General features: G+C 37.7%; 1 protein-coding gene across 1 annotated transcript in view; it reads right to left on the bottom strand.

Moving 5' to 3' along the window:
- Positions 1-9,956: 9,956 nt before the first annotated feature.
- LOC117336346 (histone acetyltransferase KAT6B-like) overlaps positions 9,957-23,278 on the bottom strand; it is a 71,499-nt gene continuing 58,177 nt past the window's right edge. The window contains 5 exon segments of the mRNA XM_033896841.1: positions 9,957-11,530; positions 12,711-15,221; positions 19,554-19,768; positions 22,959-23,049; positions 23,051-23,086. Coding sequence (XP_033752732.1) covers positions 11,498-11,530; positions 12,711-15,221; positions 19,554-19,768; positions 22,959-23,049; positions 23,051-23,086 — 2,886 coding nt within the window. The 3' untranslated portion in view covers positions 9,957-11,497.

The following is a 23,278-nucleotide window of genomic DNA, read 5'->3' as shown; positions in this document are numbered from 1 at the left end:
TCTGGGAAATAATGGCACATAATCTAGTAATACACACATGAGAGAGAAAAGTGATAATTAAATAAATGTGCTACGCGGGTGATATACGCTTACTTTGTCCATTAAATACCTGATATTACAATATATAACAAGAGCTACGTAAGCGGGAGCATGATACCCCTAATATATGTTGAACATAATCTTAGAGCAATTGAAGGAAAAATAGAAAAAAATCTTGCATTTTATACACCATATTATAAAATAATACTGAAGGCCACCCACAACGGTAAGCCCAAATATTTTGCCATGATTCTGTGTCATTGTTATCTGTATATATGGTATTTCTGTATTATAAAAAAAAGGAGTGGAGTAAATTTTTCCTTGCCATGGGACACATGGCAAAAATCGACTTATTTTCTAAATTACAAAAAGTACATAAAGGACCTGTATTTAAGTTTATTTTATGTATAATTTTGGAAGTCTGTTATCTAAATTAATGAAGTATGCTGTATATTTTTCTCCCTCATCAATCCATTTTGCCCTTGATCTGGCTAGGTTTCCACTTACTTTTCTGGGAAAAACTTGTTGATAAACATTTTCATGTTTCATTAATCATCTGATTTGCAATTAACAGCATATGTTTATGTCTAACAGATCCACAGTTATAAATCTTAAACGTTTTTCCGATTTTGTAACTGATTTTGGTTTGTTGATTTTTGTTTAACGTCCTATTAACAACCAGGGTCATTTAAGGACGTGCCAGATTTTGGAGGTGGAGGAAAGCCGGAGTACCCGGAGAAAAACCACCGGCCTACGGTCAGTACCTGGCAACTGCCCCACGTAGGTTTCGAACTCGCAACCCAGAGGTGGAGGGCTAGTGTTAAAGTGTCGAGACACCTTAACCACTCGGCCACCGCGGCCCCTTCTTGTAACTGATGCCCTTGACAAAGATTGATGTCCATGCTGTGTACACAGATTTTTTAAAAGCATTTGACAAAGTTAGTCACAAAATTTTATTGCACAAACTACATGCGTATTGTGTTAGGGGTAACATCTTGGTGGTGTAATGCTTTTTGCGGTGTCCCCCAGGTTTCCATTTTAGGCCCAAATTATTTTCGATGTTTATTAATGACTTACCTGCTGTTTTGAAACATTCTATCTGTTTCATGTTTGTCGATGACAGTAAATTTTGCGAAAGAGTATCTTCTATATATGAATGAAAACAATTACAGGGTGACATATATATAATGTTGAACTGGTATAATAAGTGGTGTATGAAAGTCAATATTGACAAATGTTGTACTTGTACTAAGTTTTACTCTTACATGATGAGAAGACATATTTTATCCAAAGTCACTCATGTTAAAGGCCTAGGCGTCTGAATCTCGGACAGTTTTAACTTTTCTTACCATGTCAAAAATGTTGTATCAAAAGGTATTCACAAATGCTTGGGTTTTTCGAGTGTTCTTGTAAATATTTTAAAAACATCTCAGTGATACGGTCATTATACTGTAAACGTGGTTATTTTCGCGGGGATTAGACTTGCGATTTCGATGTATAAACTATACGCGTTGGGGTATTTTTTGCGATTGATCCACATTCGTTTGTAGTTCGAGATTATGCAAATTGATATCAAAATAATACGCGCGGGGAAATTTTCACGATCAAAACGACTCCGTGTAATTAGTATAAATTCCACACTCGCGTAATTTTCCATGTTTACAGTATGTCAGTCTGGTTAGAAGTCAGTTAGAATATGGCATTGAGATCTGGTCGTCACCGCACCAAACTACCTTAATTCACCAACTTGAATCGGCCCAAAGAAAACTTGAAATATTTGTGTTTTAAAGCGGACTTTGATTACCAAAGTCATTCTTATTCTGATTTATGTAAACATCTTAACCTGCCTACAATAGAAAGTAGGCGGTAATATATACTGATATTTGTTTCCCTTTTAAATGTATTCAGACTGTTGGATTGTCCAGTAGAAAAGATAGGTATTTCAGTCCCTAGAAGATGTACACGTTCTCCTGGAGTTCTACAATTTATTTGATCGCCTAGTAGGATCAATCTTGGGGAAATGGTACAATAAATCGTGCCGTAATTTATCAGAAACGCCGGTGACATAAGCGGTATACTGTAGTTAATTGTACGTTGCCTTCTTTCAAATCTCGCCTTAAGGCAACGTGTTTTAAATGAGTCTTATGTTGCATGTATTTCTTTCTTATTTTACGAATGTTGCACATTTTATAACTTGTTTATATACATGTACCTCTGTTTGTATTGTTATTAATTCTGTAATTGGACCCTCGGGTCTGTTAAATTGCACAAACAATAAATAAATCAGGGAGAGATTTGAAGAGAGAGACAGAGGGACGACACACTAATTGTTTGGGTTATCAATGTTGTTCCTGGGTGTTGTGACAGAGTTATAAAATAACATCCATTATTTTGTTTGTTTGGATTTTTAGATCTATCTATATATACTGTAAGTGTGTATCATTAAAGGAGTCAGTAAACAAGCGTACAGGGACTAAAGTCTGTAGGAGGCATATATTAACGTTGTGTACATGTATCTATTAACTCATTCAGGAAGATCTGTCACGATTAACGGTTTAATTTATTAATTTAATGTATCTATTAAGTCATTCATGAAGATCTGTCACGTTTCACGGTTTGTTCATATATCTATTAACTCATTCAGGAAGATCTGTCACGATTAACGGTTTGTCCATGTATCTATTTACTAATTCATGAAGATCTGTCACGAATCTCTACAGCTTTTCTTGTTTTTATACCCCCCGCAACGAAGTTGGGGGGGGGGGGGGGGGGGGGGGGTAATACTGGAATCAGGTTTTCCGTCCGTCCGTCCGTCCGTCCGTCTGTCCGTCTGTAGACACAACGATGTACCGGCTACTCCTAAACTGCTGATCCGATTTCAACGAAACTTCATGACAATAATCCTTATACATTGTAGATGTGCGTAATCTATATCACGTTGTAATTTTTCGGTTACCATGGTAACAGGGCACAAAACTTAGTTTTTTGGGCGAGTTTTTAGATGCAACGATGTACCGGCTACTCCTCCTAAACTACTTATCCGATTTCAACGAAACTTCATGACAAGAAACCCTTATACATTGTAGATGTGCGTAACTTATATAACATCGTAATTTTTTGGTTACCATGGTAACCAGGGCACAAAACTTAGTTTTTTGGTCTACTCCTCTTATGGTTACCATGGTAACCAGGGCACAGAACTTAGTGTTTTCATGATAATAATCCTTATACATTGTAGGTGTGCTTAATCTTTATCACGTCGTAATTTTTTGGTTACCATGGTAACAGGGCACAAAACTTAGTTTTTTGGGCGAGTTTTTTTAGATGCAACGATGTACCGGCTACTTCTCCTAAACTACTTATCCGATTTCAACGAAACTTCATGACAATAATCCTTATACGTCGTAATTTTTTGAATAAATCCCATTCACACTTTACCTTTCTCATAACCTTTTTAATTTTTTCTTTGTTATAAATTGATCAATTGAAAAGATTTTCTCATGCGAAATCATTTCATAATGTCATGTACAACAATTTATTCATAATATAGATAAACAAGAGGCCCAGGGGCCTTAACGGTCATCTGACTCTAAATTAAAACCCTTATATTATTGTAGTATGTATTCTCTCTAGCAAGTATATAGTGGCACTGTTGGCCATGGTGGCCATCTTGGATTTCTGACCGACCCAATAAATAACAACACTTGGTCTGGACCATCTAAGGTTAATATCTGGTAAGTTAGAGCTGAATCCCACCGGTGGAATTTGAGAAGAAGGTTGAAATAGGTGTTGTTCAGGAAAACCATGATTGCGCAATCATGTTACAAAATGGCCGCCATTGCTGCCATGTCAAAGTTTTTACGAGGCCGAAAAAATAACAACACTTCGTTGGCCCTCCTTCCTTAACACCCTCACCAATTTCCAGCTCAATGGCACCAGTGGAACTGGAGAAGAAGTTTATAATGTGTTTTTCAAGATGGCTGCCATGGTGTGGATTTCTGATCGACCCGAAAAATAACAACACTTGGTAAGGACCATCTCAGGATCATTTCTGGTAAGTTAGAGCTGAATCCCACAGGTGGAATTTGAGAAGAAGTTTGAAATAGGTGTTGTTCAGGAAAACCATGATTGCGCAATCATGTTACAAAATGGCCGCCATTGCTGCCATGTCAAAGTTTTTACAAGGCCAAAAAAATAACAACACTATGTTGGCTCGCCTTCCTCGACATCCTCACCCATTTCCAGCTCAATGGCACCAATGGAACTGGAGAAGAAGTTTTAAATGTGTTTTTCAAGATGGCGGACATGGCGGCCATCTTGGATTTCAGACCAATCCAAAAAAAACAACACTTGGTTGGACTCATCTCAGGAACATTTCAGGCAAGTTTCAGCCAAACAGTACTGGTGGAACTTGAGAAGAAGTTTAAAATGTGTTTTTAAAGATGGTGGTTATGGTGGCCATCTTGGATTTCGGACCGACTCGAAAAATAACAACACTTGGTCGGGATCATATCAGGATCATTTCTGGCAAGTTTCAGCCAAACAGCACAGCTGGAACTTGAGAAGAAGTTTAAAATGTGTTTTTCAAGATGGCGGCTATGGCGGCCATCTTGGATTTCGGACCGACCCGAAAAATAACAACACTTGGTCGGGATCATATCAGGATCATTTCAGGCAAGTTTCAGCCCAACAGCACTGGTGGAACTTGAGAAGAAATTTAAAATGTGTTTTTCAAGATGGCGGTTATGGCGGCCATCTTGGATTTCGGACCGACCCGAAAAATAACAACACTTGGTGGGGATCATCTCAGGATCATTTCTGGCAAGTTTCAGCCCAACAGCACTGGTGGAACTTGAGAAGAAGTTTAAAATGTGTTTTTCAAGATGGCGGCTATGGCGGCCATCTTGGATTTCGGACCGACCCGGAAAATAACAACACTTGGTCGGGATCATATCAGGATCATTTCTGGCAAGTTTCAGCCCAACAGCACTGGTGGAACTTGAGAAGAAGTTTAAAATATGTTTTCAAAATGGCGGCTATGGCGGCCATCTTGGATTTCGGACCGACCCGAAAAATAACAACACTTGGTCAGGACCATCTCAGGATCATTTCTGGCAAGTTTCAGCTTAATCCCACTGGTGGAACTTGAGAAGAAGATTGAAATGTGAAAAGTTTACGGACGGCGGACGGCGGACGACGACGGACGAAGCACGATGGCTATAGGTCATCCTGACCCTTCGGGTCAGATGACCTAAAAACGACTTAGGGTAACCAAGAAAACTGAATACGACTAAGCGAGATTTAAATGTATATCTCGTTTATTGTATAAAGGAACACATAGTAACGATGGGGTTGCAGGAGCGGGGGGTTACCATGGTAACTTTAATTTTGATGAAATAAAGAAGTAATTAAAGTTATCAATAAATTCTCAGCATAACTTGGTTAGTTTCTACATTCTTATCTACCTTGAATGTTTACAATGTATCTGCTTACTAACATATAATGCTGTTGGTCAATCCACATCTACCATGCTTTGTAAGGTCATTTTTGCAGTATTTTACATAATGACCATATAGAGTGCTAAAACTGATCCTTCTCTCAGGTGACCCAAGTCCTAGGGACTATCTATGGGTTATTATTGGTATGGATTTGGGTATAGACTCAGCATATTTTTGAATTCTTTGATTGTAATTGAATTCCTGTACTACTTTGGGGTATTCTTCCCTACAGATTTAACTCATCTGAGTATGTAAACTTTGTACTGAATTGTGTCGGACAAAATTCTGCACAAGTGTTAACCATAGGAAAGCCCAACTAATAACTAGGTTCTCTTTTTAAATTTGTCAGCAGATGTAATTAAATGTATTTATGTGTATTGAATAATTAAATAGCCTTATTTAACTGATATTTCTCTTTAATTTTGATGAAATAAAGAAGTAATAATTTAATCAAATCTCAAGACATACTAATACGTTTGATGTACAAACATTAAACTTATTGATGTGGACTTGATCTAAATTCTAAAAATATCTTATTAGTTTCTTAATTTTTAGATTTGATGTCCAACAGTCAATTGTCTTTTTTTCATATCTAGACCTATAATGATTATATACCAAAGGAGAGGGTTGTAGGACAAGTTTTCATTGCTCAACAGAATAAAACAACTAGACATTAAAACGTTCTGTCATACACAACCACACACACATATATATATATATATGTACATGTTTATATGTACAAACAATTTATTGAAATGTACAATTAATGAAAAATATATAAACACATACTAATACATGATCATTTGCAAACGTTAACAAATTGTAGAACATATGATGGCTTATGCCAAGACACCAAATTAATGTTCTCCCAAATTAACTACCAACTTTAGGTAATGAAACAAGAGGTCCAATGGACCTGTTTCACTCCTTTATGTGGATGCTAAGGTGATTACTATTTAGTCCAAATATAAGAGTTTGTTCGGTTTATTCACAATAAGCCTCTGCGCCTCTCAATTATTGAGAAGTTGTTTCAAAGATTTCTTATCCCTGTGACTTAAATGTAGGTCAAGGCCATTCATTTGAACAGGTAACTGAGATTAATTCTTTCAAAAAGAAATGTTGACACCAGACTGACAAGTGGCCTGGATTGAGGATGGACAAACCATAATCTCACTTGCCCTTTTGGCAACTTTGAAGGTCATTTATTTGGATGCTAATGCTAGAATTAGGGAGTTTACCTACTGGAATCTATAGAACCTATACGGATATTTTAACCAAAAAACATTGCAATGTTTAAAGGTAAAGAGGCCCAATGGGCCTGTATCGCTCACCTGGCTATACAGCCAATTTGAAGTTGATTGAGGTCATTTCTACAGATACTATGCTGATTACCACTTTATTCAAATATCAGAGTAAGCTAGGTTTATTCACAAAAAGTACAGATGGAATGACAAACTGGCAACTATTTCATCCCTGAAAATGTTTGGGGGAGCATAAAAATCACTCTTAACACACCCCTTGCCCACAATACATACTCTGCTAAACATTTTTTGGAAAACAAGAAGCCAAAGGGGCCAGAATTGCTCACCTGGATATTTCAGTAATATAGCTATTAAAACACTCTTTCAGTTATATTACAACTACTTTTGGAATCTGCCTCAGTACCATGTATTTCTGTCAACTTTGTCCTTTATCTAATTTAAGCTTTCTGCTTCCAAAGAAATTTCATCTGATAATGGTGGTCTAATATTATAAAATCAACAGTTTTTTAGTTATAGCTGTTTATCAATTTTAAGGTATGACGTCATGGCAGCCATACTAGATTTCTGAAGGACCATTTACCTGTCATGGCCCATAATGTACAATAGATTTAGATCATATCTGCTACCATTAAAGAGATAAAAATCTACAATATTACCCAGAATAATAATTATAAGGAACACATGTATAACAATTCCAATAGGTCTTTTCGGCAATTGGTGAAAAGCAATAATTAACAATCGTAATTGTTGTTAATTCCACCAAAAAAAACCCTCAAAAAAACAAAAACATATTTAAAATACATAAATTTTAACTGTGATCATAACATAGATGAAATGGTGTATTATCACATCAAAGAGAAAAAGAAACAAGAGGCCCAAAGGACCTGTATCGCTCACCAGAATATTGCAGTGATAATTGGAAAACCCTATTTTTACAGATAGCATAATTTACTGTTATTTCCCCTATTCAGCCCTGCTGCTCAAGCCCCTGGGGGTCAGATCCACCATTATGAAAAATTGGTTCCCTTTCACAAAAGGATGGTTCAGACCAAGTATGGACTAAATCCCTTTTTTCCTACAAATGCAGGACTTTAAAAGAGTTAGCTTTATTTGCCTGATATGGCTTTGCTTCTGTAGCCCCAGTAGAACCACACTCCTTTTTTATACAACACTGGATCTTCTTTGCCCAATAATGCCCCAGACCAAAAATCCAGTGGTTTAGAACTGGTAGCAATTTAAAGAATCAACCTCAAATTTCCCCTATTGGGCCCTGCCCTTTTGGAACCAGGGAATCGAGCCACATCCTCTGTTTATACTACATGGATCCTGTACCCAATAATATTTATTAAGTGGTTAGAACGTGAAGCTACTAGAGTGAAATGTTGATGAATGGCTGGAGGATGGAAGCTGTGCCATCTCACTGGACAAGGTGAGCTAAACAAGAGGCCCAGAGGGCCAGTGTATCGCTCACCTGGTTTCATGAAATATGAAACAAGAATGTTGCTTCAGTATATTTGTCGCTGGTATTGCTAAGTCAATATATATCATAAGCATTTTATATGGCTACATGTACATTGGTTTTATTTTAATGCTAAAAATGCCAAAAAGTGCATTAATCCATGAAATGAAATTGACTTTTGGCGCGACCCCATATGGATGCTACCACACAAATGTGAGTGATATCCATATTACTTAGTTTCAGAGAAGATCTTGTTAAGACTAATTGACCCCTTTTGACCCTGCCCTCTGCCCTTGTGAGTAATATCCATTGCTTAGTTTCAGAGAAGAAGTTGTTTAAACAAATTGACCAATTTTGGCCCCGCCTCTCAGGCCCCTTGGGGGTCAGCCCCACCATTTGTACAATTTTGAATCCCCACCCCATAGGGATGCTACCAGGCAAATATGAGTGATATCAATTGCTTGGTTTCAGAGAAGAAGTCGTTTATATCAATATAGCCAAATTGACCACATTTGGCCTCGCTTCTCAGGCCCCTGGGGGGCCAGCCCCATCATTTGTACAATTTTGAATCCTCACCCCATAGTGATGCTACCAGGCAAATATGAGCGATATCCATTGCTCAGTTTCAGAGAAGAAGTCGTTTATATCAATATAGCTAATTTGACCATATTTGGCCCCGCCCCTCAGGCCCCTTGGGGAACAGCCCCATCATTTGTACAATTTTAAATCCTCACCCCGTAGTGATGATACCAGGAAAATATGAGCGATATCCATTGCTTGGTTTCAGAAAAAAAAGTCGTTTATATCAATATAGACCAATTTACCCGTTTTGGCACCGCCCCTCAGGCCCTGGGGGGCCAGCCCCATCATTTGTACAATTTTGAATCCTCACCCCGTAGTGATGCTACCAGGCAAATATGAGCGATATCCATTGCTCGGTTTCAGAAAAGAAGTCGTTTATATCAATATAGACCAATTTACCCGTTTTGGCCCCGCCCATCAGGCCCCCTGGGGGGGCCAGCCCCATCATTTGTACAATTTTAAATCCTCACTCCATAGTGATGCTACCAGGCAAATATGAGCAATATCCAAGTTCCCTTTCAGAGAAGAAGTCGTTTATATCAATATAGCTCAATTGACCACATTTGGCCCCGCCCCTCAGGCCCCTGGGGGGCCAGCCCCATCATTTGTACAATTTTGAATCCCCACCCCATAGTGATGCTACCAGGCAAATATGAGCGATATCCATTGCTCGGTTTCAGAGAAGTCGTTTATATCAATATAGCTAATTTGACCACATTTGGCCTCGCCCCTCAGGCCCCTGGGGGGCCAGCCCCATCATTTGTACAATTTTGAATCCTCACCCCATAGTGATGCTACCAGGCAAGTATGAGCAATATCCATTGCTCGGTTTCAGAGAAGGAGTCGTTTATATCAATATAGCCAAATTGACCCCTTTTGGCCCCACCCCTCAGGCCCCTGGGGGGCCAGCCCCATCATTTGTACAATTTTGAGTCCCCTACCCATAGGGATGCTTCTGACCAAATTTGATTAAATTCTGATCAGCGGTTATGAAGAAGAAGTCAATTGTTGACGGACGGACGGACGGACGGACGACGGACGGACGACAGACGACAGACGACGGACGCCACGGTATGGCATAAGCTCACCTTGGTCCTTCGGACCAGGTGAGCTAAAAATGATTTCTGCTAAAAAGAAGTATAATAATAATGATAATAATAAAAACTTACTGGTGCTAAATTTAATACAATTGTAAATTTAGTTACTCCATAAAATATAACTGTTCTTAATTTCTGAACATGAATAATTAAGAACAGTCACTGTTTTAAGCCTAATACAAACAATATCTACACTATAAAAAGTCTGGGACACAAAAGATTACAGAGTATTGTTTCAACAATGAAATACCACATTATGTAGTACATGTTCCATTATTATCAAAACTGCAGTTTATATCACATTCCTCTTTATATCACATTCCCTTGAAACACATTACAGTCTATTCAATATATTACTTCATCTTGGTGTGTAGACCACTTTGTGACAAATTTCAGTGACATTTCTCCTTGAAGTATACTGCTTATCACGGTTTTTATTTGGTTTTCAAAAACAAAAATAGTGGGAGTGTTTAACAGAGGTCCGACCATCGGCAGTAAAACTTCCAAGGAAATGGTGAAAATAACATCAGAAATTTGTTATAACCTAAATAAGGTTGAGCTGATTTCTGGATTTTTGTTTACTTTGTAAAAACACAAATCAGTAAATCAGTAAATTACAGTGCCAGATGTAAAATTAAAATGTACTTGTATATTATCAGGACTGTTGCTAAACAGCAAATTCTAATGTATAAATTTAAACCTTGTACACTATTACAACTGTTGCTACACTGCAAAGAAAATATAATTGCAACACCACAAATAATTGATTTGGTCCAAACCCAATGTCACATTTGGTAGCTCCTGACTAGGGTAGTTTAGTACATACAGTACATACATTATAAATGTTCACCATCAGTAGCTGTATATGACAACATGTCATTAAGGATGTATGCTGCTTTACTGTACCGCCTATCCTGTAGAATTCCCACCCCTAACTTTTATAAATGATAATTCTGACTTTGTTCATTAATAACATTGTCAACACAAGTTATACTCTATAAAGCTACCAGATATAGAATGTATGATTTGTCAATGAATTCACAAGCTATTACAGCTAGTGTCCATGTGTATGTAGTTTTGTGTTCAAACATTGAGCCAGCATTCATTGGTGGCAGCTACTGTTGTTTTTTTATCTGTACATTGAGGTGTGTCAATATCTACATTTGTCCAGTCTTGGCTTCTGGTATGCAGTAACTGGATTGAGTCAACGGACACAAAATCTAGTATACTGCATTATACAGATACATGAAATGTTTCATGTTAGAACTTTTGACTCATAATTCTAACAGTATTTCTTTCAGATCTGATACAATTTGTTTGTTATGGATCCCATTAATGAATTATTCATAAGACAAAGTGTTCTATCCTTGGTCCAATCACACTCTCCAGGATGGTCATCTTCTTGGATTTCAATGTGTCAATAATAAAGTGCAAAAAGAATTTTGGTGTTTACTTTGAATACAAATTCCAAAGTACAAGCCAGCTCAGCAGGTTTTTGATTGGTCATCAGTTTCCTGACAGTTTTAATGCAGACCTCCCCACTGGCTAATTTTCCCTTCATCATACATTTCCTTGGCCTGGTTGGTCAGAGTCCTGTACAAGAGAAAAAGCACACAAGATAAATAGAAACTGCTCCATCAAAGATTGAAATGATAAACAATGCTTTTTCATCCTGAATGAATCTGATATGACAATGAAAGTATACTTCATTGAGGTCCAGCTTAACAGTTGACATTTGGACTTCAATAGAAATTACAAGTAGGAAGTGAATTATACATTGATGTAACTCTCGTTTCCTGCCAGCTCCATATACTGATATAATACTCATCTGTAAAATCGGATTTTTTTTTATCTAGTCCTGGGCCATATCCAAATATTAAACTTGTCCTTGACCTTAGGACATAAATGGCCTTGAACTTTGATCCAGTGACGTATCTTTGTTCAGTTGACATTTTGTTTAAAGAGGCTTACCCGCAGACGGACCGGTAAACGGCACATCTCCGATCACTAAATAAACTTCAGTACACGTTTCTATGTGACAAAATTAGAGGCTTTCCGACTTTATTTCTTGAAAACAATTACAGAATATGTATTTAAAAGACGTTTTAAAACTCAACCTGAGAGGGAAATGTATGGAATATAACGGCAAATCTTCTTTGTAAATCGCCGCTGCCTTTGAAGTTATCACTGTGCGGCACTGTGCACGTGCTTGTTTCTTTGATGTGTCAATCAAATTAGACTTATTGCGGGTTGCGATTAAATAAATAATATTTAAAAATGAGGTTTTAATATCACTTTTCAGCGTTTTATAAGGAAAATAAAATGAAAAACTCAACAATTCCAACAATCTGTCATGTGTAAAAAATCTTTTTCTATTAGCCAATTTTTCTGATCTCTCTGCGGGCAAGCCTCTTTAATCTCAACCTTTTTGTTTAATTCTCAAACTTTTCTTCATAATGTAATGACAAAATATTCATCATAGAAATCATACAAAATTTGACCTTGACCTTTGACCCAGTGACCTTGAGTTAGATATGTGGTAGACAGAATCTTACACAAAAAAGTTATATATGCCATGAGCCTTCAGATCAAATTATTGAACTCGTTGATTCCATATTACATGGTCACTCATGTGTAAAATATTGGAGATATACAATTCTGTCTGACAAGTTATACAAATAAACTCAAGAAATTTGACAATAATGTATCACTAAGGGTTTCTATCCTTACTACATGTATACATGCATTTTCATTGTTTGGTCCTTTTCCTCACCTGTGTAACATGTGACTGGTGATGAAGGTTTGCTGAAGATGACTTAGATGGGGACAGGTTTCCTAGACGACTGGCGAGAGACCCTGTGTGAAGGTTGGCAGCAAATATGGAGACTTTATCCATCATGTTCTGTGTCAGTCCTCCGGTCAACTCTGGTTGGTTCACAGCATTGTTCTCATGTGTAGTTACAGGAATAATACTGTCAAATATAGATCTATCTGAGTGATGAGAAGTGTGCAATGATGGTGGTGATGATGATGACGACGATGATGATGATGATGATGATGATGGTGATGAAGGTAATGATGATGATGATGATGATGATGAAGATGTTGATGTGAATGATAAGCGAGGTGAGGATGATGATGTATTTTGACTGTTGAACAAATTGCGATCAACTGGCTGGGATGTCCATTGTGAATCTATTTTAGGCGGAGTTTGAAGAAATGTTGCGAAATTGTCAAACAAATTGCCTTTATCAGGAGACTTCTTACTGGTTTCTGACTTTGACTCTGACCCAATATCACGTAATCGATCCTCCACAGAATCCTTGTCTGAATTAGCACTACTTTCATTACGTACACATATGGGTGAAGTCTTTTCCAGCTCAATAGTATTTAGTGGGTCATCCTTGGGCACACAGTCTTTTGTTCTATCACCTGAATCACATATAAGCTTTGTAAAACTTCCAGAATTTGTTTCTTGTTTAGTGTTATGTTCTGATCTTGTGTCCTGTGTGGTTGAATCTCCAATGTCAAATGCATCAAATACACTTTTTCGACTTTCACTTGGACCATTGGTTTGGTGATGTTTATATGGTGGGAATTTGTACTGTTTACCAATGCCCCCATCCAATGGTTGAACTGGAGTCAATTTAGGTGGTCCTGATGTCTTTGGAGGGCTACGTATTCTAGGAGGGCATGTTAGTTTGGGAGGACCAAGTTGTGACTGAGGCAATAATTTAGGAGGACTATTCATTTTTGGTAAACCTCCAAGTGAAAATTTTGGGGAATTACTAGCAACTGGCGATTTTGGTGAACTGTTATTTGGGAGATTTTGGGGACTAGAGCTGACTCCTTGAATGAACACTTTGGACAGGGAGAGAGGAATTGGGGAACCCTCCATGGTTTTACGTTTTTTTGGTGGTTGCTGTGGAGGATTCATGGGGAAGAGTTCTGGTATGTCCTCATCACTAGATCGGTAAGGAGACTGATCACCACTAGGCTCATCATTTATCACAGATGTAGTGTTGGATACACTTGTCCCTGTAGGAGAGTGGCCTGATGGTCCTTCGTTCTTCGGTGCATCTAATCTATCCACACTTTCATTAATTCCTTGGAGAGCTTGTGTGACATTCAACTCCACAAAAGATTTTTTCACAGTGTCCTGCTCTGAAGAACTGTCACCAGCTTCTTTCACATTATTTGCTGACAAGGGAGAAAATGCTGAGGATGGGCCCAGAGTAATGATGGCTGGTTCTTGTCGTTCTGTTTTATTATTACTGTCACTAGTAGATGCCTGGGCTACAGATGCTGTTCCTGGTGTCTCTTTATTGGGCACTGTCATCTTGGAGGCACTTGTACTGCCCTGGTAAATAATACGAGTTTTACCTGACAGAGGAAGGCCTGTGTTCTGCCCTTTAAGTTGCAGAATGCCTCCAGACACCTTAATGGCCTTATTTGCCCCACCCCCAAGGCCCAGTTCTGCCAGGTTGATCACCTGACCAGGCTGAAGGGGCTGTTGGCCTGGGGCGGCTACAATCTTGATTATCCGCTGACCAGTTGGAGACACACTGTTACTGGACATTGCAAGCCTGGGATTTCCTGTAGGTGGGGTTCCAATGTGAACAGTTCCGCCACTCTGTCCATGCTTGGCAATCATCTGTGGTTGCGTGCCTGGAGACAGCTGTCTGACCTTAGACACTCCACCAGGGCCTATGTTTAACTGCCTGACCTGGACCAAACCTGCAGGCCCTAAATGCTTCACCTTTGGGACACCTTTAGGAGACTGGGGCCTATTAGGAGATGACAAATTACAATTTAAAAGAGAATTCCCAGTTGATTTTGGCTTTGAAGTCTTTTTAACTTGATAAACAAACTTCTGTCCTTGATAAAAAGCTGTATCCTTTATGTCAGCTTTGTCTGTGGTTGGACTCCAGGATGTCTCACTTTTAACATCATGTTTATTTACATACGGAGAATATTTCTTAGCATCCAATAGAGAAAGTGATGTCGCTGATGTCTGTCTGTTCTGTTTACTGAAGTTATACAACAACTTCTTTCCATTAAATGACACTACATTGCCATCGATATTCCATGCCGGATTTCCAACTTTGTTGATTTGTTTGATACTTTTCTGTTCTCCACTCCAGCCTATCTCATCTACATTAGGAGATAACTCTGGAATTAAGCGTGATGATTTTGTTGGTGTTGGTGGGTCCAGGCGAACAATCTTGTCCCTGTATGGCTTTGGGCTTTCACTTCTGTCAGAATCTTCATCTTCAGAATCAAACTGAGAAGAAAAGAAGTGAGTTCAATAAATCTATCTGCAAACAAACGGCAATAACATCTCCTGAGATTTCAATCTACATGGAAAAACAAGAGGCCAAATGGGCCATTATCGCTCACCTGGTTGGGTTTGACCAAACATCAAAATAATGTTCATATTTAACTTGTTAAATAGCTTTATTTGTTGATGTCAAACAATGCTATATACGGTTCTAGTGTGGGGATGGCAAAAGTTTCAAAGATATAACCCAAAAACGAAGTCCAGACTCCCAAGGGATGTAAAAGACCTAAGGGATTGTTTTCACAATATGAATGTGTTGAAAGAAATTAAGTAAGTCCCTTCGGGTGGGGAAAGACTCCTGGGCCTATTTTTACATCAGGATTGTGTTCATCTCTTGATGCCCAACAATGCTAATATGATTATAGGGTGGGGATCTCAATGGTTTCAACAAGAGACACAATGGGCCTGTATCACTCACCTGGTTCTACGACAACTTTGAAGTTGATTTAGGTCATTTCTGCATATTATTAGCTGATTACCATTTTATTCAAATAATAGAGTAGACTAGAATTATTTGTGTCAATTTTTCATCCTTTATCTCATTCATTTGAACAGACTTGGTAGCCCTTCAAACAAGCATACTACAGATCCAATATCAACTCCAAAGTAATTTAAAGATTTTAATATATTTGACCCCATTGACTTGAATGAAGGTCAAGGATGTTCATTTACTCCAGCAAGGTACAGAACCAATATCAAGTTCCAGGGCCTCTTGGTTATTGAGAAGAAGTTGTTTTAAAGATTTTAGCCTATTTGACCCCTGTGACCTTGCATGCAGAATAAGGTCATTCATTTGAACAAAATTCACTAAGCATGCTAAAATCTCAATATCAACTCCCAGGGCCTCTTGCTTATTGAGAAGTTGCAAAAAAGAAAAAGATGATGCATCAGCTCACTTGCCCTTCAGCTAGATGAGCTTAAAATATAACCAAGAAAGGAAGTCCTGAGGGGTGGGGACAGACCCTCTGAGAGGATGGGGATGTTAACTAATAGAAATTGTCATGAAGGGTATAGCAGAGCAGGGATCTTAATAATGCAGAGATCGTCATGTGGGGTTCTAGTTGGGAGGGGATGTTAATTAATACAGAGGTCGTCATGTGGGGTCTAGTAGGGCGGGGATGTTAATACAGAGGTTGTCATGTGAGGTCTATTAGGGCAGGGATGTTAATTAATACAGAGGTCGTCATGTGGGGTCTAATAGGGCAGGGATGTTAATTAATACAGAGGTTGTCATGTGAGGTCTAGTAGGGCAAGGATGTTAATTAATACAGAGGTTGTCATGTGAGGTCTAATAGGGCAGGGATGTTAATTAATACAGAGGTCGTCATGTGGGGTCTAATAGGGGAGGCATGTTAATTAATACAGAGGTCGTCATGTGAGGTCTAATAGGGCAGGGATGTTAATTAATACAGAGGTCGTCATGTGGGGTCTAGTAGGGTGGGGATGCCAATACAGACGTTGTCATGTGAGGTCTAATAGGGCAGGGATGTTAATTAATACAGAGATTGTCATGTGGGGTCTAGTAGCATATATGTCAACCTCTGAAACCTCCAATGAGGGAGATCTCCCTCATTCCACATCCAAAATGAGGGAGAAAGTGTGTGAAAAAATTGTGACATTTTTGTTGCATTTAGGTGAAGTTCCTCATGAGCTTGGGCAGGTGTAAATTACCTCGGGCTATAATTTGATATTAAAATTTGACTACAATGGTTGATTTTAAGAATAATGATAATAAAAAAAAAAATTAAAAAATTAATTCTTTCAAAAAATGTTTTTAGAAATTTTATAGAGAGGAACTGTATTTAGTGAATTAATAATGATGTAGTCACTTGAAATCTGCAACCATTAAACAAAAGTAACTACTTATCTCCTGATTTTTGTTTTATTTTGTTCTGAAATATATCTAAATGCATTAATCAAATTATCTCCCTTCCTTTCTAAAATATTAATTACACAGTAATTTATTAATTTTTGTTTTACTACTAGTTCTATTGCGACATAAAACAAACTTCTTAAAAAGTGTTTTAATTTTTTTCTGACCCAAATTGAAATCCGGATATTTTTGGCAGTTTACGACTTTATATTAGTATTGACTAATTAAAGATGGCGGCAGTACAAACGCTGGTACTGACAGCTACGATTAAGAAAGGCTTTATTGGCTTTCATGTGAGTAAATCTTGTTGACAGATATTACCAGTGTTTGTTCTTGAAGTGATGTATCCTAGTTGTAATCACAAAATTAACTGACCGTGTCAAATGAAGCCACATGGTTTATAATGTATACACCAGTCGGCAGGCACCACGCATGCATGGTGACCGGTGACCGACTCCCCTCTCTCACCAAGCCCCAGGCCAGGGCAGCTACACAGGTGGTAGGGGTGTTTTGTTTACGTAATCAGTTTAGGGTCAAAGTGTCTGAGATTTCCGGGGTTTTATGAGGGAAGACTGCTCAAATCCGGGAGAAATTTAACCCCGATTCGGGAACTGTACCAAATCGGGATTTAGGGGAAATTTTAATGATTTTCCGGGCACTTCCCGCGTAATCCGGGATGGTTGACACCTATGTAGTAGGGCGGGGATGTTAATACAGAGGTTGTCATGCGAGGTCTAGTAGGGCGGGTATGTTGATACAGAGTTCGTCATGTGAGGTCTAATAGGGCAGGGATGTTAATACAGAGGTTGTCATGTGAGGTCTAGTAGGGTAGGGATGTTAATTAATACAGAGGTCGTCATGTGAGGTCTAATAGGGCAGGGATGTTAATTAATACAGAGGTCGTCATGTGAGGTTTAGTAGGGCAGGGATGTTAATTAATACAGAGGTTGTCATGTGAGGTCTAATAGGGCGGGGATGTTAATTAATACAGAGGTCATCATGTGAGGTCTAGTAGGGTAGGGATGTTAATTAATACAGAGGTCGTCATGTGAGGTCTAATAGGGTAGAGATGTTAATTAATACAGAGGTCGTCATGTGAGGTTTAGTAGGGTAGGGATGTTAATTAATACAGAGGTTGTTATGTGAGGTCTAATAGGGTAGAGATGTTAATTAATACAGAGGTCGTCATGTGAGGTTTAGTAGGGTAGGGATGTTAATTAATACAGAGGTTGTCATGTGAGGTCTAATAGGGCGGGGATGTTAATTAATACAGAGGTCGTCATGTGAGGTCTAGTAGGGCAGGGATGTTAATTAATACAGAGGTTGTCATGTGAGGTCTAATAGGGCAGGGATGTTAATTAATACAGAGGTTGTCATGTGAGGTCTAATAGGGCAGGGATGTTAATTAATACAGAGGTCATCATGTGAGGTCTAGTAGGGTAGGGATGTTAATTAATACAGAGGTCGTCATGTGAGGTCTAGTAGGGCAGGGATGTTAATTAATACAGAGGTTGTCATGTGAGGTCTAATAGGGCGGGGATGTTAATTAATACAGAGGTTGTCATGTGAGGTCTAATAGGGCAGAGATGTTAATTAATACAGAGGTTGTCATGTGAGGTCTAGTAGGGTAGGGATGTTAATTAATACAGAGGTCGTCATGTGAGGTCTAATAGGGCGGGGATGTTAATTAATACAGAGGTCGTCATGTGAGGTCTAGTAGGGCAGGGATGTTAATTAATACAGAGGTCGTCATGTGAGGTCTAGTAGGGCAGGGATGTTAATTAATACAGAGGTTGTCATGTGAGGTCTAATAGGGCGGGGATGTTAATTAATACAGAGGTTGTCATGTGAGGTCTAATAGGGCAGAGATGTTAATTAATACAGAGGTCATTATGTGGGGTCTAGTAGGGTAGGGATGTTAATTAATACAGAGGTCGTCATGTGGGGTCTAATAGGTCATCATATTGTGAATATTGACAAAAATATGGCCATCAACTAGCCAGATTGATGATTCTGAGTCTTTACACCCAGCCATCTGACCAACCAACTAGCCAGATTGATGATTCTGAGCCTTTCAGTTAATGATAAGAAGCTGCTGAAGTGATTTTACAAGGCTGATGCCTGTGACCTTAAATATGGGTGAGGGTCAATTTTTTACACAGACTTAAAAAAAAATAAAATTGTCCTGCATCAAACATAAAACTAAACAGCCAATTATCATGATTGTAGGTCCAAACCACATGAAATAATATTCTAACAAGGAATCAAACATGGATAATAGTTGGATAATACATTGGAACACCTATGTCGTCTTGGCTACAACCACAATATACAAGGATACATTGGGGATGGTAGTTATAGGAATGGATTAAAATGAATCTAATATCTGAATAGCAAGTCACCTGTTCAAAATCCTCATCATAGTTCATGGCACGGTGCAGGGTGTCCATGGCACGGGAGCTGGCCGCTCTCTTGGGTCGGTACTTCTTCTCGGCTCTCACAGACTGGGCAATGCGGAACTCCTCGTCTGCCTCATAGTTATCCTTTACCTTGTCCATGTGGACACGCACTGCCTTGTTCACACAGCGCTGCAGTTTCTGAGCCATCACCCCAAGTTCTGGAAGGTCATAGTTACAAGGTCATAGTTACAAGGTCATAGTTACAATGTCATAGTTACAAGGTCATAGTTACAATGTCATAGTTACAAGGTCATAGTTACAAGGTCATAGTTACAATGTCATAGTTACAAGGTCATAGTTACAATGTCATAGTTACAAGGTCATAGTTACAATGTCATAGTTACAATGTCATAAAAGAGACTGTTATATGCTTCTTATTCTTGAAATGCTACATGAAATATATTCTTGATTAAAAAGCAATAAAGTATGAAACATACTTTGAAAATGTTAAGCTGGAAAAAACACTTCAATTCCTGGGTTATAAAATCAAAGAATAAGACTCTCACTGAGTTGGTTGAAATTCAGAATTAATGTTTTAAAAGAATATCTCAGTCAAGGTCATCAGGTCCATAAATGTCGTACCAATGGAAAGGTCTTGTCAATAGGAACACAAATGTCAAATATGAAAGCCCTATCTCATACAGTTGATATACAGGGGCCAAGGTTAAAGGTTCTAAAGGTAGCTATAGGTCAAAGGTCACTGTCAGGACACTGATGTAGTACCACTGGAAAGGTCTTCTCACAAGGAACACACAGGTCAAATATAAAAGCTGTATCATAAAACTATAACCTAGTAGTCTACAAGCTGTATCATAAAACTATAACCTAGTAGTCTACAAGCTGTATCATAAAACTATAACCTAGTAGTCTACAAGCTGTATCATAAAACTATAACCTAGTAGTCTACAAGCTGTATCATAAAACTATAACCAGTAGTCTACAAGCGTATCATAAAATATAACCTAGTAGTCTACAAGCTGTATCATAAAACTATAACCTAGTAGTCTACACGCGTATCATAAAACTATAACTAGTAGTCTACAAGCTGTATCATAAAAACTATAACCTAGTAGTCTACAAGCTGTATCATAAAAACTATAACCTAGTAGTCTACAAGCTGTATCATAAACTATGAAACTAGTAGTCTACAAGCTGTATCATAAAAACTATAACCTAGGTCTACAAGCTGTATCTAAAAACTATAACCTAGTAGTCTACAATCTGTATCATAAAACTATAACCTAGTAGTCTAAAACGCTGTATCATAAAACTATAACCTAGTAGTCTACAAGCTGTAATCATAAAAATATAACCTAGTAGTCTACAATAACCTAGTAGTCTACAAGCTGTATCATAAAACTATAACCTAGTAGTCTACAAGCTGTATCATAAAACTATAACCTAGTAGTCTACAAGCTGTATCATAAAACTATAACCTAGTAGTCTACAAGCTGTATCATAAAACTATAACCTAGTAGTCTACAAGCTGTATCATAAAACTATAACCTAGTAGTCTACAAGCTGTATCATAAAACTATAACCTAGTAGTCTACAAGCTGTATCATAAAACTATAACCTAGTAGTCTACAAGCTGTATCATAAAACTATAACCTAGTAGTCTACAAGCTGTATCATAAAACTATAACCTAGTAGTCTACAAGCTGTATCATAAAACTATAACCTAGTAGTCTACAAGCTGTATCATAAAACTATAACCTAGTAGTCTACAAGCTGTATCATAAAACTATAACCTAGTAGTCTACAAGCTGTATCATAAAACTATAACCTAGTAGTCTACAAGCTGTATCATAAAACTATAACCTAGTAGTCTACAAGCTGTATCATAAAACTATAACCTAGTAGTCTACAAGCTGTATCATAAAACTATAACCTAGTAGTCTACAAGCTGTATCATAAAACTATAACCTAGTAGTCTACAAGCTGTATCATAAAACTATAACCTAGTAGTCTACAAGCTGTATCATAAAACTATAACCTAGTAGTCTACAAGCTGTATCATAAAACTATAACCTAGTAGTCTACAAGCTGTATCATAAAACTATAACCTAGTAGTCTACAAGCTGTATCATAAAACTATAACCTAGTAGTCTACAAGCTGTATCATAAAACTATAACCTAGTAGTCTACAAGCTGTATCATAAAACTATAACCTAGTAGTCTACAAGCTGTATCATAAAACTATAACCTAGTAGTCTACAAGCTGTATCATAAAACTATAACCTAGTAGTCTACAAGCTGTATCATAAAACTATAACCTAGTAGTCTACAAGCTGTATCATAAAACTATAACCTAGTAGTCTACAAGCTGTATCATAAAACTATAACCTAGTAGTCTACAAGCTGTATCATAAAACTATAACCTAGTAGTCTACAAGCTGTATCATAAAACTATAACCTAGTAGTCTACAAGCTGTATCATAAAACTATAACCTAGTAGTCTACAAGCTGTATCATAAAACTATAACCTAGTAGTCTACAAGCTGTATCATAAAACTATAACCTAGTAGTCTACAAGCTGTATCATAAAACTATAACCTAGTAGTCTACAAGCTGTATCATAAAACTATAACCTAGTAGTCTACAAGCTGTATCATAAAACTATAACCTAGTAGTCTACAAGCTGTATCATAAAACTATAACCTAGTAGTCTACAAGCTGTATCATAAAACTATAACCTAGTAGTCTACAAGCTGTATCATAAAACTATAACCTAGTAGTCTACAAGCTGTATCATAAAACTATAACCTAGTAGTCTACAAGCTGTATCATAAAACTATAACCTAGTAGTCTACAAGCTGTATCATAAAACTATAACCTAGCAGTCTACAGACGCAGACATAGAGGACACCAGGGGTATAGCAACAGCTTGGTCCCGGCAAATTAATAATTGTGAATTCAGTCGGTAGCTACTGATCTAGCAGAAATCTATCTAAACTATTGGTATTACCAATATTTCATGTGTTCTATAATCACAAGAATCTAAACTATTGGTATTAACAATATTTCATGTGTTCTGTAATCACAACAGAGTTACATCCCCTTGTTCTGTCAAAAGTGTTCATTATCAGAGACTCAAATTAAGGCTTTTTATTTAGTTTTTAACTCTTTTTAACAGCCTTAACTGTTAATTGCCTGACTGCATACACTTCACATGCTGAAGTACATAAAATATGTTGCATTCATACAGAACTGTTTTTATGAATTTGATTGACAAAATTGAATTTGTTCCACATTTAAGTGATCTGTCGCAAGTCATCAGAACTTTGAAATGCCACCTATCACAAACCTAACCAAACCTTGATCTGAGGATTTATACAAAATACATACCACTTTCAAGTCCGTTGAAGTATCGACAGTTATCACACATGAGGTTAAAATCCTTGATGAATCGTCTCTTAGATTTGTAGGCTCTGCCTTTTCAGCTTTCTCTCAATAAATGACAAATCCATTGGTTTCTACAAAAAAAATGATGTAATGTCCGACATTGAAAATTTTTCCTAATACGGTAATTCCCAAAAAAATGTGTAATTACACAAATAAATATTGAAATCCCTGACCAATCTAAATCAATGAGGCTCCCGTTTATACAAAACTGGTTTCTGTTCATCTAAGGGCGCTTCAGGCCAAATAAGGACAATATCCTTTCA

Source organism: Pecten maximus, chromosome 10, assembly GCF_902652985.1.
Source record: "Pecten maximus chromosome 10, xPecMax1.1, whole genome shotgun sequence".
Classification (NCBI taxonomy): Eukaryota; Metazoa; Mollusca; class Bivalvia; order Pectinida; family Pectinidae; genus Pecten; species Pecten maximus.
Note: the sequence above shows the minus strand (reverse complement) of the source record. Positions and strands in the feature narration are given on the sequence as shown.